At 43.4% G+C, this 16,719-nt stretch overlaps 1 protein-coding gene across 1 annotated transcript in view; it reads left to right on the top strand.

Annotated features, from left to right (window-relative positions):
• Positions 1–15,737, top strand: part of oprl1 (opiate receptor-like 1) — a 45,093-nt gene extending 29,356 nt beyond the window's left edge. The window contains exons 3-4 of the mRNA XM_020051341.2: positions 3,441–3,802; positions 14,067–15,737. Coding sequence (XP_019906900.1) covers positions 3,441–3,802; positions 14,067–14,593 — 889 coding nt within the window. The 3' untranslated portion in view covers positions 14,594–15,737. The remainder of the gene's footprint in view (positions 1–3,440; positions 3,803–14,066) is intronic.
• The last annotated feature ends 982 nt before the right edge of the window (positions 15,738–16,719 follow it).

Genomic DNA, 16,719 nt, shown 5'->3' with positions numbered 1-16,719 from the left:
ACGAAAACAGTCCAGTTTGAATCCTTGATTTTAATTAGGTCATCCATACGGCCTTTTAAACACTTGAAGATGCATTCCAGGATTTTTGGCCATTGGTTTTAGAAGTAGTGCTGTGGAGCCAGAACCGGCCAGCGAACATTATGCGAACATAGCTGTGTCCTGTATAGCTCTATGAGCCCCATGTCATCAAAACCCATTGCTTTCATCTCATGGGTGCTTGAGGTTTGATAATGATTGCAATTATGAATTATGTGCTTATAACTTAACTACGTATTTAATTTCCAGCCTATCATGGGAGGTGACTTTTTTATTTTTTTAAAAGAGACCCAGACTTTATCTAATGCCCTTATATTAATAGACGGAAACCTAATGGATCTGAGTGATATTCGAACCATGAGACATTTCTGCAAGCTAAGAATAAAATTACCAGATTAAAAACAGTCATTAGCTGAGAGTTGATTTGGGTGCCTAACACTTCACCAGGGCAAGATAGCGTGGAATTTGAATAGTAGCTATCTAAGTCAGACAGATCTCTGCCTCCATTTTGGAGAGGACATGCACCTCTTTCCAAATAATGTCAGTAAATTATCAGCACTAACAACTGACGAAAAGAAAGCATCTATTCCTTTTTTTTGGATCATTTCAGATCTGTGGAGCCAAATTAAGCTCCAATGTATTGACCGTAAGAAAATAAAAACATAAGAAAATAAAAATAAATGCACGGTTAATACAAAATATTTCAGCTTAAGATTTTTTTGTATTAAATCATGAAAAAATGTATTCAAAAGTATGTTTAACTCATTAAATTGATTTTTGCATCCAATCTTAAAATGTCTATTCACATTCGCTTCTTCTTGTGGTTATAATTTCTACCCACCTTCGTTCGAGTCAACTTTTCTTAAAACTAAGTTTTGAGCCTCTATTGTCATGGGGCTTTATCTGGGCATTGAATTCTTGATTTTAGTCTTTCCATGCACTGCTAGTGGAGAGATGTTTAAGAATTGTATAAGCTAGGCTAAATGTGTACATTTAAACAGAATAATAAACTGTTATTCCCAGGTTGCATCGATGTCCCTGTTGCCATGGCCACAGACACCGGCCTCGGCCCGTTGATGTGGCGCAGGCATTCTCTCATTTCAACTGTGTAAAAGACAATTGTACCACGGGACCAGGCCTCATATTTTCCTGATTAGCTTCAGGTGCACTATGGTGTTGTCTGGCCAGATGGGCTCTCATTGCCACTGGGATGCCCTGTGTCCAGTGCTATTGTGCCGGGGGAGTAGGGTCAGTTCTCTTTCTCCACTGTAAATCTAAGGAATGCACTCTCTAAATGTTCCTTGTCTGCTGCCCTGTTTAAACTTAGGAGGACATGAGGTCTTAGATTGGTTGTTCCTGTATTCCAGGAGCCAATGGCAATGTCGGTGGCTCTGTTGGGTCGGTATCAAACTGCAATAGGTCCAGGGTGGTAGACATGACGGAGGTCCAGGGTGGTAGACATGACGGAGGTCCAGGGTGGTAGACATGACGGAGGTCCAGGGTTAGTAGACATGACGGAGGTCCAGGGTTAGTAGACATGACGGAGGTCCAGGGTGGTAGACATGACGGAGGTCCAGGGTTGGTAGACATGACGGAGGTCCAGGGTTAGTAGACATGACGGAGGTCCAGGGTTAGTAGACATGACGGAGGTCCAGGGTGGTAGACATGACGGAGGTCCAGGGTGGTAGACATGACGGAGGTCCAGGGTGGTAGACATGACGGAGGTCCAGGGTTAGTAGACATGACGGAGGTCCAGGGTTAGTAGACATGACGGAGGTCCAGGGTGGTAGACATGACGGAGGTCCAGGGTTAGTAGACATGACGGAGGTCCAGGGTGGTAGACATGACGGAGGTAGACATGACGGAGGTCCAGGGTTAGTAGACATGACGGAGGTCCAGGGTGGTAGACATGACGGAGGTCCAGGGTGGTAGACATGACGGAGGTCCAGGGTTAGTAGACATGACGGAGGTCCAGGGTGGTAGACATGACGGAGGTCCAGGGTGGTAGACATGACGGAGGTCCAGGGTTAGTAGACATGACGGAGGTCCAGGGTGGTAGACATGACGGAGGTCCAGGGTGGTAGACATGACGGAGGTCCAGGGTGGTAGACATGACGGAGGTAGACATGACGGAGGTCCAGGGTGGTAGACATGACGGAGGTCCAGGGTGGTAGACATGACGGAGGTCCAGGGTGGTAGACATGACGGAGGTCCAGGGTGGTAGACATGACGGAGGTCCAGGGTGGTAGACATGACAGGTGGCCAGTGGTATCCTCATGGGGAAGGATGAGCTCAAAGTAATGTCTGGATTGAAATAAATGCAACTGTATCAAACACCAGGACAGGTTCTCACATCGCAGAGGCTCAGTGTGGCTTTCCATGACGTTTCAGAAGAATGTAATCCAGATTCTCTGGGAGCAGCAGGGTGTCTGTATTTTTTATTGCCTGAAGTCCCACCCACATTCCTCTCATGCCTGACTCATTGAATTGCCGGTGTAAAACGTCCTTGTACTGGCCCTTTGCCTGTGATTACCCTGTGAAGGTCATAGCTGTCCTGTTTGCACTCCGCAACGCCTCCCGTCACATTACAGATGACACGTGATGGCACTGGCTACATATGTGACAGTACAGGCTTCCATTTACCCTCTGTGCATGTTAGCGTGTTTGGACATGATGTAGTAGTTAGTGTAGGGACATCCTCCTCATGTCAAAAACACAGATGACTGAACCCGGTATGTCACAGATGTTCTCCTCCGAGGCATTCCTTTTCCAAATCACATCACAGTCTGCTTGGTTGAAACAGTCCTGGATTTTGATTCTTTAGACCAGCTTTTGCCAGACCCGGATTCCGGATTGTGTTTTAGCCTATAGGCAGGGATGAGCAAAATGGGTGGTCTGTTTTGGGGGTGCTCCCTGTATTTCAAATGGATGACCTTTTGTTGGATCTAAATTTGATAAAAATTTTGTCACAGGATCATTCACCTGTTGTGGGAGGATCATACATCTGTAGTGGGAGGATCATACACCTATTGTGGGAGGATCAAACACCTGTTTTGGGAGGATCATACACCTGTTGTGGGAGGATCATACACCTGTTGTGGGAGGATCATACATCTGATTGAACTGTTGACTTCAGCTCTAGTATGAGGTCTTGTTAGAATGAGGGAACTCTAGGTTTTTAGTGATTTTATGTCAATCTTGTTTCAAATTGATCGAAGATACAGGGATAGTTCACGCAAATGTCAAAATGTCATTTACCTTTTTTCTACCCTGGTAAACTATGGCAAAGCTAACGTAGCCCAACACAGAAACAGCATTGTCTTCGTCCACATTACATTTTTTATCATCTTCTGCATTTTCTAACCCCCATCATCTCCCCTTTGCGCCCCGTCTTCCCTCTCCAGGTACACCAAGATGAAAACAGCGACTAACATCTACATATTCAACCTGGCACTGGCCGACTCCTTGGTCCTCGCCACCTTGCCCTTCCAGGGGACGGACGTGTTCCTGGGATTCTGGCCGTTTGGAAATGCCCTGTGCAAGGCTGTCGTCTCCATCGACTACTACAACATGTTCACCAGCACCTTCACGCTCACCGTCATGAGCATGGACCGCTACGTGGCCGTGTGTCACCCGGTCAAGGCCCTGGACATGCGGACGCCTCACAAGGCCAAGGTGGTCAACATCTGCGTCTGGGTTCTGGCGTCCGCCATCGGGGTGCCAGCCATGGTGATGGGCGACATCGAGGTGGAGCTGGAGCACAACAGTAGGTTGACACGCCTGTCTGGTGTAGAACTGTCTGGTCTAGAACTGTCTGGTGTAGAACTGTCTGGTGTAGCACTGTCTGGTCTAGAACTGTCTGGTCTAGAACTGTCTGGTGTAGCACTGTCTGGTGTAGCACTGTCTGGTCTAGAACTGTCTGGTCTAGAACTGTCTGGTCTAGAACTATCTGGTCTAGAACTGTCTGGTCTAGAACTGTCTGGTCTAGAACTGTCTGGTGTAGCACTGTCTGGTCTAGAACTGTCTGGTGTAGCACTGTCTGGTCTAGAACTGTCTGGTCTAGAACTGTCTGGTCTAGAACTGTCTGGTGTAGCACTGTCTGGTCTAGAACTGTCTGGTCTAGAACTGTCTGGTGTAGCACTGTCTGGTGTAGCACTGTCTGGTCTAGAACTGTCTGGTCTAGAACTGTCTGGTGTAGCACTGTCTGGTGTAGCACTGTCTGGTCTAGAACTGTCTGGTGTAGCACTGTCTGGTCTAGAACTGTCTGGTCTAGAACTGTCTGGTGTAGCACTGTCTGGTGTAGCACTGTCTGGTCTAGAACTGTCTGGTGTAGCACTGTCTGGTGTAGCACTGTCTGGTGTAGCACTGTCTGGTGTAGCACTGTCTGGTCTAGAACTGTCTGGTCTAGAACTGTCTGGTCTAGAACTGTCTGGTGTAGCACTGTCTGGTGTAGCACTGTCTGGTCTAGAACTGTCTGGTCTAGAACTGTCTGGTCTAGAACTGTCTGGTGTAGCACTGTCTGGTCTAGAACTGTCTGGTGTAGCACTGTCTGGTCTAGAACTGTCTGGTGTAGCACTGTCTGGTCTAGAACTGTCTGGTCTAGAACTGTCTGGTCTAGAACTATCTGGTCTAGAACTGTCTGGTCTAGAACTGTCTGGTCTAGAACTGTCTGGTGTAGAACTGTCTGGTGTAGCACTGTCTGGTGTAGCACTGTCTGGTCTAGAACTGTCTGGTGTAGCACTGTCTGGTCTAGAACTGTCTGGTGTAGCACTGTCTGGTCTAGAACTGTCTGGTGTAGCACTGTCTGGTGTAGCACTGTCTGGTCTAGAACTGTCTGGTCTAGAACTGTCTGGTCTAGAACTGTCTGGTGTAGCACTGTCTGGTGTAGCACTGTCTGGTCTAGAACTGTCTGGTCTAGAACTGTCTGGTCTAGAACTGTCTGGTGTAGCACTGTCTGGTCTAGAACTGTCTGGTGTAGCACTGTCTGGTCTAGAACTGTCTGGTGTAGCACTGTCTGGTCTAGAACTGTCTGGTCTAGAACTGTCTGGTCTAGAACTATCTGGTCTAGAACTGTCTGGTCTAGAACTGTCTGGTCTAGAACTATCTGGTCTAGAACTGTCTGGTCTAGAACTGTCTGGTCTAGAACTGTCTGGTCTAGAACTGTCTGGTCTAGGCATTCGGCAGAACACCCCCAATAAGTAGCGACTTACTGGAGCGACCCTGCTTCATTGCTCTGTTTAATGGCACGAATTTGGATGTTTCACCTTGTCGGCTCTAGGAGTCGAACCAGATAGCTATTTTAGTTACTGGTCTGACACGCTTTTTTGGCCATTTGTCTGTCAATCGGAATGCCTGCCTGCCTGTCTGTCTGTCTGCCTTTCTGTCAGTCAGTTTGTCTGCGTTGAGCTGGGACTCAGCAGTCAGTAGATGCTTTATTGATGTTGTTTGGTTCATTATCAAGTCTGATTCATCTCTTGCGCCCTCTTTCTGACCTCTGTATATCCTGTTTGGATGTATTCAGCGGTTCTCTCTCTCCCTCTATTTCTCTTTTCTTTCCCGCAGTCATTTTCCCTTCTCTCTCTCTCGCTCTCTCTCTCTTTCAGTTTATTAGATCTTCTACATTACATCAATATACTCTACTGTGTTGCTGGGTCTTCTACACTCTGTGTCTGTTTCTACGGCTGGTTCCTCATGGGTCGTTCAGTGGGAAGTGTAATGTGGCCAGTGATTTGAACAGAGGTATCGGAGTGGAGTTTCCCCTCAAATACTTCCTGGAAGTATCCTGGAAGCCCACACACACAAACACACACACACACACACACACACAAACACACACACACACAGACTGAGATTCACTGAATATGTCTGATTCAAACAGTCAAACACATGCACTAAAAGTTATTGAATATGTTTTATTCAGCCTATAAAAAGGGTATTATTGTTTTAGGCTTTAGGGACATTCAGTGAAAATGTGCATATGTGTGTGTGTGTGTGTGTGTGTGTTTGGCAGTAAGGTATCAAAAATTCATTGTAGCCAGAGATGTTTTTGTTCATTTAAAATGTTTATGTTTTAAATTTCTTCAGAACCAGACATTTTTTATGGAGGATATATATTTCCATGCAGGAGCATAAATGCGTAATTTTCAAGTTAGATATTTATCCCAGCTCATTAGGGTAAAGTGTAAATTTAGCGTTTGGTATTAATTCCAGAACATTAGGTTAAAGGTTTGGGTTAGGTATTCATTTTAGCCTATTTGGTTAAAGGTTAAAGTAAGGGTTAAGGTTTGGTATAAATTAAAACTCATTAGGTTAAAGGTTAAGGTTAGGGTTATGTATTAATTGGAGCTGATTAGGAAAATGGTTTAGGTGTGGTTTTGAAACGGTTTGGAAAAATGTAGTTGTTGAGGTACAAGGTTTGGCTAAGGCTTTTAACAAAATATATGAAAGGTGGCAAAGTCAGCTGGTTTCAATAATGTTTTTCACGTCATTGTAATATATATTTCTTTATTTTCTCTGAAGATTATCTGGTGTGATGCCGCTAGCTAGAGCTTGTGTACAGCTGTGTGTGTGTGTTTTAATCTGCTGCTGTGTGGGGAGGCCGCAAACAGCAGTGCAGTTAATAAAAGGTGAATGTAGCCACAGGCTACATTACTCAGCCATTGTGTGTGTGTGTGTGTGTGTGTGTGTGTGTGTGTGTCGGAATGTCAGTTTGTTGGTCCGTTTGTGTGCTTGTGTGTGTAGTCAGAACAGTTTACAGTGTAGTTTGGTGGAATAACAAAACACAACATGATGGAGAATCCCTCCTCTACTTCAAAGCTATCCGCCAAAGATATCTCATTAGCAGCTTTTCATGAAATCAACAAATGACACTTCACTCTCTCTGAAATAGGCCCAGAGCTTGGGTAGAGCAGAAAAACAATTTCATATGGACTAATACATTATTTAAATACTCATAATTAATTAATTAATTAATTGTATATGGGAAAATACATATTTAATATTGAATTAGTTATTTCATACTTTCTCATAGATTCAATAATTTATAGTATGTTCTACAGCTTGTTTCCAATCCACAGTAAGTAGATGCACTAGTTATATTTTGCACTGATTTTCTGAAGATTTTCTAAGTGGGGATCTTGATGTGGTTTTGAACGTTCATTTTGGGGATGCTAAACATCAGTAATAATAACTATTGGTTCTGTAATAGCAGTAATACAAACTATTGGTTCTGTAAATAGGAGTAATAACAGCTTTAGGTTCTATAACAACAGTAATAACAACTACAGGTTCTTTAACAGCAGTAAAAACAGCTATAGGTTCTATTACAGAAGGTTTGTAAAAATACAATCAGTGGGATTCACATTCTTTGAATAAATAAATAAAACGTAATCTGGGTGAATTTGACTGTATTATATAGCTTTGAAAGTTATCTAACACTTGTTCTCTTTTATATCTGATCTCCTATCACCTCTTCCTTCCACTCCTTTTTCAATTTTTCTCCTTCTCCCGTCTCTCCTTCTCCCGTCTCTCCCCTACACTCCTCAAATTGACACCTCTCTTGCAGCCTTATGTGTAATTCATGGTTTTAATAGATTCCTGTGAATCATTAATGAGTTTTTTTGGAGGCCTGCGGGGAGACAAGGTGACAGACTACTTAGAGAACATTTTCATCTCAATACGGTGCCGCCACACTCTCTTTCTCTGCTATTTTGCTTCTTTCTCTCCCTCCCAGTGAGGCCTGTGGATGCTGTGGAGCTGGTGGGCGAGACCCATAACTGCCGTTGACTCATAACTGCCATTGACTTGTAACTGCCGTTGACTCATAACTGCCATTGACTTGTAACTGCTGTTGACTCGTAACTGCTGTTGACTCAAAACTGCTGTTGACTCGTAACTGCCATTGACTCATAACTGCCATTGACTCGTAACTGCCATTGACTCATAACTGCCATTGACTCGTAACTGCCATTGACTCGTAACTGCCGTTGCTTCATAACTGCCGTTGACTCGTAACTGCCGTTGACTCGTAACTGCCGTTGACTCATAACTGCGACTGACTCATAACTGCCGTTGACTCGTAACTGCCATTGACTTGTTACTGCCGTTGACTCATAACTGCCATTGACTCGTAACTGCCGTTGACTCATAACTGCCATTGACTTGTAACTGCTGTTGACTCGTAACTGCTGTTGACTCAAAACTGCTGTTGACTCGTAACTGCCATTGACTCGTAACTGCCGTTGCTTCATAACTGCCATTGACTCATAACTGACGTTGACTCGTAACTGCCGTTGACTCATAACTGCGACTGACTCATAACTGCCGTTGACTCGTAACTGCCATTGACTCGTAACTGCGACTGACTCATAACTGCAGTTGACTCTTAACTGCTGTTGACTCGTAACTGTGACTGACTCGTAACTGCAGTTGACTTGTAATTGCCGTTGACTCAACTGCAGTTGACTCGTAAATGCGACTGACTCGTAACTGCCGTTGACTCATAACTGCGACTGACTCGTAACTGCAGTTGACTTGTAATTGCCGTTGACATAACTGCTGTTGACTCATAACTGCGACTGACTCATAACTGCAGTTGAGTCGTAACTGTGACTGACTCGTAACTGCCGTTGACTCATAACTGCCATTTGCTGGTTATTTCATTGACTATTTCACTGTTTTGTCATGGTTATGGCTTTATAAATGAGCCCCATGAAATATGTTTAGCACCCAATATGTAGAAAAGGTACCTACATGGTTTGGGTTTATTAACCACAACATGGAGTAGCATACATTCTTCCCCCTGTCTGCTTTCAGTGTTCGAAGGATGCACTAATAAAGTCCAATCTTATGAATCCAGATTGTTCTTTACAATGAAATGGTTGCAGCCACATCCTTTTGGTATTTTTTCTCTCTCCTCTTTTTACCAGTGTCTCTCTCTCTGTATTTATCTCTTTCTCACTCTTTGTCTCATAACCATTACTTCGACATCTGTTTACGTCGCCATGCAATGAAAAATAAACAAGATATAATGAATAACAGAAATAAAGAAAAGATATCAAGAAAATATCTGAGTGTCTAAATAAACATTGAAGGGATAAGGGCATTTTAAATATACAGATTTGTAACAATGTGCAAATATTTATGAGTTTAAATGAGAAGGGAGAATAACTAATACAGTGTTGTTCACCCTTGACTGGTTGCCATTTTCTCATGGCAACTGGTCGCACATTATGCTGCTTTGATTGCTCATTTCGCATAACAGATATGGGAGCTTGTAATTCAGTGTAGGTACGTATGATTCTCTCACTCTCTATGTCTACCCCATGAAACCCACCCTAACATTAATCATCCTTACTTTGACCATAATCATACTCAGGTCTCCACTGTCTTCTATCAGGTGAAGGTTGTGGTCAGGTCTCCACTGTCTTCTATCAGGTGAAGGTTGTGGTCAGGTCTCCACTGTCTTCTATCAGGTGAAGGTTGTGGTCAGGTCTCCACTATTTCTTCTATCAGGTGAAGGTTGTGGTCAGGTCTCCACTATTTCTTCTATCAGGTGAAGGTTGTGGTCAGGACTCCACTGTCTTCTATCAGGTGAAGGTTGTGGTCAGGTCTCCACTGTCTTCTATCAGGTGAAGGTTGTGGTCAGGTCTCCACTATGTCTTCTATCAGCTGAAGGTTGTGGTCAGGTCTCCACTATGTCTTCTATCAGGTGAAGGTTGAAGGTGAAGGTTCACCTGGGAGAGTACCTGTCAGTTGAACAGTAGTGAGCTGTGTACAATATAAAGCTCTGACATAAATGAAAAGCAATTCAACAGAAAACTTTTATTGTCATTACAAATTAATGAATGGAGGCCTGTTCAGTGAAGGACACTCAGCCTGTTAAGTAATAGACATGTCATTGATATGCATAAAACACCCACTCACTCAGCAATTCACATAAACATAGACCCACACACACACACACACACACCATCTGGAGAGAAAGAGGGGAGACACAGGAAAAATGCCATGAAGAGAAAGAGAATCTGTAGAAAAACACCTTAATTATTTTGTATTACAATTATTGTTATTATCATTAATTCCCACTGTAATTGAATATTCGGGTTCTAATTGATTCAGTAGGTATGGGATCTCATTATGCCGTTTAAACTGCCAAGCTTGGCAGAGTTTTGGTCATTATGCAGGTGAAACTCTTCTTAGCTTTTCAGAAATGCGTTGGTAAAATCACCTGACACTTCTAATATGCTGAAATATAGTTTAATAGAAACCGAATCCGCAACAGGCACTGTTCATGAAATGAAAAACGATGACCATGTTTTCGAGGGTCATCGAATGTTCAAAGTTTTTTAAGAGTGGTTAATAGTGAGTTGAGGACTGATTTCATAAATACAAAAATACAATTGGCAACAATGTCCTTAATAAGGGCTGTTTCTAGTGTTGATCAGAGAGAGGCCAATATAGTCTAGTTTAGTTGTGTTTCTATTCTTGATCAGAGCAAGACCAATATAGTCTAGTTTAGTTCTGTTTCTAGTCTTGATCAGAGCAAGGCCTGTATAGTCTAGTTTAGTTGTGTTTCTAGTCTTGATCAGAGCAAGACCAATATAGTGTATTTTTGTTCTGTTTCTAGTCTTGATCAGAGCGAGGCCTGTATAGTCTAGTTTAGTTTTGATCAGTGAGAAGCTAATCTGGTCTACTTCTGTTTTCTAGTGTTGATCAGAGAGAGGCCAATATAGTCTAGTTTAGTTCTGTTTCTAGTCTTGATCAGAGCGAGGCCAATATAGTCTAGTTTAGTTCTGTTTCTAGTCTTGATCAGAGCGAGGCCAATATAGTCTAGTTTAGTTGTTTCTAGTCTTGATCAGAGCGAGGCCTGTATTGTCTAGTTTAGTTTTGATCAGTAAGAAGCTAATCTGGTCTACTTCTGTTTTCTAGTGTTGATCAGAGAGAGGCCAATATAGTGTATTTTAGTTCTGTTTCTAGTCTTGATCAGAGCGAGGCCTGTATAGTCTAGTTTAGTTTTGATCAGTGAGAAGCTAATCTGGTCTACTTCTGTTTTCTAGTCTTGATCAGAGCGAGGCCAATATAGTGTATTTTAGTTCTGTTTCTAGTCTTGATCAGAGCGAGGCCTGTATAGTCTAGTTTAGTTTTGATCAGTGAGAAGCTAATCTGGTCTACTTCTGTTTTCTAGTGTTGATCAGAGAGGCCTGTATAGTCTAGTTTAGTGTTGATCAGAGAGGCTTATCTTGTCATGTACAATGCTGCTCCCCGATTCCCGATTTACCATCATCGCCAGTCTTGGAAACTCAGAGAAAGACTAGTGTCTCTAATCCTGCTGCCTGAAACTCTTTCTAGACCAAGATCACACCAATGTGATGCTTTCTAATCCATCATTGGGATCCAGACCTTAGTATTTCCCAGGAGGGGTGATGGCCATGGTTAGGGAGCGAGGGTTTATCATCTATCAGGGGATGATTGGTGCTGGGGATTAGAATGCCCCAGACCCTCTGTGTGTGTTTGTGTGTGTGTGTGTGTGTGTGTGTGTGTGTGTGTGTGTGTGTGTGTGTATTTAACCGACAACCACTCTGGGCTGAATTGGAGGACACAGGGAGAAGGATTCCAATAAGACCCTTTTCTAAATGACTGGACTCAGGCTAGATAAGAATCCATTGTGTTCACAGGGTTGGGTGACCAACGGAGAAATGAACAACCACATATAGAGATGTGGACTGAGACAGGGTGGGGGGGGGCACAGAGTGAGAGAGAAAGAGAGAGAGAGAAAAGGACAGAGACTGAGAGAGGGTGGGGGGGACAGAGTGAGAGAGGGTGGGGGGGGCACAGAGTGAGAGAGGGTGGGGGGGGCACAGAGTGAGAGAGAAAGAGAGAGAGAGAAAAGGACAGAGACTGGGAGAGGGTGGGGGGGCGATAAACAGGAGAAAGATGGAAGGAAAGATGCCAAGAGACAGACATGGTGTCAAGTCATGTACTGGGGAGAGAGGGAGGGGGAGGGAGAGTGAGAGGGAGGGAGGGAGGGAGGGAGGGAGAGAGGGAGAGAGGGAGGGAGGGGGGAGTTAACTGTTGCTCTCAACGGAGAATGTTCCTGTGCCTTGAAGCGTTAGCATCCTGTTCAAAGACACATCACATCTTCAGCCTCACAAAGCTGTTTGACTGGGGGGTCTGTCTCACTTCATCATTCAGTGTCATACACCATTAGTCATTCCTGAAAGCTTCCTAACACTAGGAAGAGCACCATAAATCTTACAGATCTATAGATCTTGTGTTCTCCTCATGCACATTGTCTGGACTCTAACCACTTCATAGGAAAATATAACCAATGAAGATCCAGTGGTGTTTGGTAGGCTTTAGAAATAAAAACAGACAGTTAGTATCTCCAAAGTATTTGTATTCCGACACTTTAGATTTGTAATGATACAGTGACTACATGGTTATAGTGCAGACAGTCGGCTTTAATGTGAGGGTATTCTAATCCCTATTGGATGAACCGTTGAGAAAGGACAACCTTATGTTTTGGGAGTGGGTGTGGCTGCCATTGGATCTGGCTCACGTATATTCATTCATACGAATACATTTAGCACCCAAAAATGTTGAGGATGATGTACAAAATCTGCTGTCATTTCGAACTGGTTCATTTGATAAAGGATGAAGATACCTCCCCAAATAAATGCTGATTAATGCATTTCAACCCCTTTGTAGGATTTCAAACCCAAAGTGCTGGAACACAGAGCCCAAAGGGAATGCGGGTCAGTACATTTAGAGTTCACTGTATTTTAAGTTCTGCAAAGATACGTCCACTTCCAGACAGGATTGTAATGTGTGGATTCCTACTATAACACCACTAGGCACAGAATATCAGGATATCCTAGTTTTCTATCAGAAAAAGAGATGGAGAGAGAGAGAGAGGTACTGAGAAAGAGAGAACCAGTGTGACAAGAGGCTGTATTAGATGAGGTGTGGTATCCACGGTGCCCCTTTTCCCTATAGAAATGTTTCAGTTATGTACCTAACAGTAATATATAATGTAATGTACTACTCAGGTGGTGGGGTATCACAGTGACAGTGAGAAGCTGTATGACATGATATACACTGTACATCATATAGGCTGTGTACCAAACAGCACCTTATTCCTTATTTTGTGCACTATTTGTAACCAGAGCCCCATAGGGGACAAAGTAAACGCACTAGTTATGGAAATGGAATGGGATCTAGGACACGTCTTTAAGCCTTTGAACTGAAGAAGAGAATTATCATAAGAAACAGAAAGAATGAGAGAGACAAGTAAGGAGAGTGACAAGGAGAAACCCAGAAAGGGGAAGATAGAGAGAGAGAGACAGGCTTGTTCCTCACACCAATGGCACTACTTTTTAAGATCTCAACTTAGAAGTTGTCTTTTGAAGTTGATTTGGTTCAGATTCCCTTCAGGCACTCAGTCGGGGTTTGAAAAAAAAATCCCGGAACTGCAGTTGAGTTTTGTATTGTAGAGTTACAAGGATGTCAGACTCCTCAACCAGCACACTGTCAGAAATGTCAAGGCAAATGTCAGAGACAAAGCGATTATTCCTCAAGGGCGGAAAAATAGAATTAGGAGCTTGTTGACAACGCTTCAACCAAAATAACTGGATGTGTTTATTTTAAACGCGTGTTTGTGATTGTGTGATGGAATTCACTTTTCCCTCAATGTGCACACACGCTGAAGGAGAGCGATCACAACGTTGTCCCACATCGATGTACTCCACTTGTTTATTCCCCCCTAACAACCCCCTGCACAGTGGGTTTGGATGAACACTGTCGGCCTTGTCACAGGCTTCTTCTGTTTCCTGTCCTTACCGGTGAACTTTTCTAACTCAGGTGTGACCTTGATGGTGGCCCCGCCCAGGGGTGGAGTGTATCGCAGTCATCTTGGACACCTTGTAGCTCCCGGGACCGGTCGTCCCACCCTAAACATGACCCCCAATGCGCTCCTGTCTCCTGACGTTTTGCACTTTTGACCTGTAACCTCTGTTGTTTCTCCCTCCCAGGCATCGAGTGCATCGTGGTTCTCCCAGATCCCCGCACCTACTGGGATCCGGTGTTCGGCACCTGCGTCTTCCTGTTCTCCTTCCTCGTCCCGGTGGCCATCATCAGCATCTGCTACAGCCTGATGGTCAAGCGTCTGCGCAGCGTCCGCATTCTGTCCGGCTCCAAGGAGAAGGACCGCAACCTGCGGCGCATCACGCGCATGGTCCTGGTGGTGGTGGCGGCCTTCGTCGTCTGCTGGACCCCGGTGCAGATCATGGCGCTGGCCCAGTCGCTGGGCTTCAACCTGGGCTCGCTCCTCACCGTGGTCCTGATGCACTTCTGCATCGCGCTGGGCTACGTCAACAGCAGCCTCAACCCGGTCCTCTACGCCTTCCTCGACGAGAACTTCAAGAGGTGCTTCAGGGAGTTCTGCCACCCGGGCCCGTTCCACCTGGACAGTCGGCAGCAGTCGGGACGCATGAGGAGCATCGCCCGGGAGGTGGCCTACAACTGCAAGACGGCGGATGGGAACACAAACCCCGCGTGACTAGGCGTGGAGCTGCCTCTGGTCTGCCACGAGCCCCAGAACCACCACCACCAAGGGACCGGCAACTCCAACACAGAGCTCACGCAGATCACCACCCTCTAGCAGTGCGCCGGCCCCCTAGGCTGGGGCCGAATGGGAATGGGCCGGGGCAGGGGGACGGAGTTGGTCCAGGACAGGGGGCCGGAGTTGCCCCGGGGCAGGGGGCCGGAGTTGGGCAGGGGCAGGGGGCCGGAGTTGGGCCGGGGCAGGGGCAAGGTCCGAATGGCCTGGCTGGGGCCTGAGCCAGATCTGAGCCGGAGCGATTTGAAGGCTGAACAGCAGGGTCAAGTACTCTAAGAGATTGTCTACCTGGGACAAAGGGGCTGTACTTCTGTGTCTTCACTTCACATGGATGTTATTTACAAAGACACAATGTTGTTGCTTGTTTTGATTGGTTAAAGGGACCATCTGGGATTTACAGAACAACAATCCCAGGTTTCCCCTTTAAATATTTTCAGGACGATTCAGAGTAGAGATCTGCTTTACTCTACATATACCATTGATTTCAAAGGATGATGATTAGTCTCCTATTTACGTAAATGGATGATGATCAGTCTCCTGTTGACTGTAATTGGTGACTTCAATGGTAGAGGATGAGTCTTCAACTCACTTCAGTAGATTATTTCAGTGAAATGTATCTCACCTCTGAATCTGACGTGTTCTCTGTTTCTTGTTATAGTATTATGTTGTTGTTATAGTAATATTTGGGTTGTTTCGTAAAAACGCTTATTTGTCTGTTTTTATGCTTTAAGTAATTACTGCAAGTGTGGACGTTTTAAATGTATGTTTGTTTTATTTTGTTAAAGGAGAACTAATCTGATTCCATGGCCTTAAATACCAAGCGAAGTCTGTTATAAATACTATCCACTATCCTGGATAAAGTGTGTTAGTCTTTGATGGTGCTTTACTGTTAGTTTTCTATAACCTTCTGTTTTGTATGACTGTACAGGTGTTGTGTAGGTAAGAACAGTGAATCACCACAGAGACTTGCTTACTGAATCATCATTGTTGATGAAATAATCACAGGTGACAATGTTGCCTGACCCTATAGGTATAGGTATATATTTGAATATATATGTATAGGTATATATTTTAGTATATACGTGTAGGTATATTTTAGTATATACGTATAGGTATATATTTGAATATATATGTATAGGTATATATTTTTTCTTTTTTGTTCTGTAAAAAAGAAGCAACAGTATTTTATATTACAGTTTGTTTGGTAGCAGCACATTCTTAAAGTTAGAAAAGGGACTAACTAAGTGCAGCAAAAGAAAAAAATATATTAAAATGTGCAATGTGGTGTTACTCTGTATATACAGGACACTGTATAGATATATACTATACACACAAACACACACACTTATATGTATATATATATATAAACACATATGTATGTGTGTATGTGTATGTGTATGTGTATATATATATATATATATATATATATATATATATATATATATATATATATATATATATATATATATATATACACACTCATGTATATATGCACACAAACATAATAAACATAGATTATGTAGGTATTGTTTGAGTCATCTAAGACAATTCTTAGGCTTTCTCTCATAATATTATTGTTATTGGTGTAGATTTGCCTCGTGAGTCAGTACTCGTGTTGTTAAATCTTTTCTCGGTGAAGGCGCAGGGAGAATTGTTTTCTTTAGTTTACATGTCCAGACCACTTGAATGTCAACAGAATATTATCAAAAAGCCAAATCTAGCAAAAAATGTTGTATTATTATTATTAAAAGAGCAAAACAGTGTATGCGTAAATGGTTGTTGCTGTGATGAAGATTGTAACGGGTTACTTGTAAGCTGTGTTTTACTTAGCTATTCAGAAATATTAATTAATCGTTAATTTGCTCATGATGAACAGAATTTGTACGGTAGCCAGCTTGTTGTTGATCCTAACAAACATTCGCCGATGCTTGAAATTTAAAATTGTGCATACAAATAAAATGGCAGAGATGAGAATTATCCCTTGTTTTTTGATTCACTCCAACAATTATATATGTATATATAAATGTCCTATAAACTTTATTTCCATACCATAGCATAGGTACACT

This window comes from Esox lucius, chromosome 12 (assembly GCF_011004845.1).
Source record: "Esox lucius isolate fEsoLuc1 chromosome 12, fEsoLuc1.pri, whole genome shotgun sequence".
NCBI classification, from domain to species: Eukaryota; Metazoa; Chordata; class Actinopteri; order Esociformes; family Esocidae; genus Esox; species Esox lucius.
This window is presented reverse-complemented; position numbering and strand designations above follow the sequence as displayed.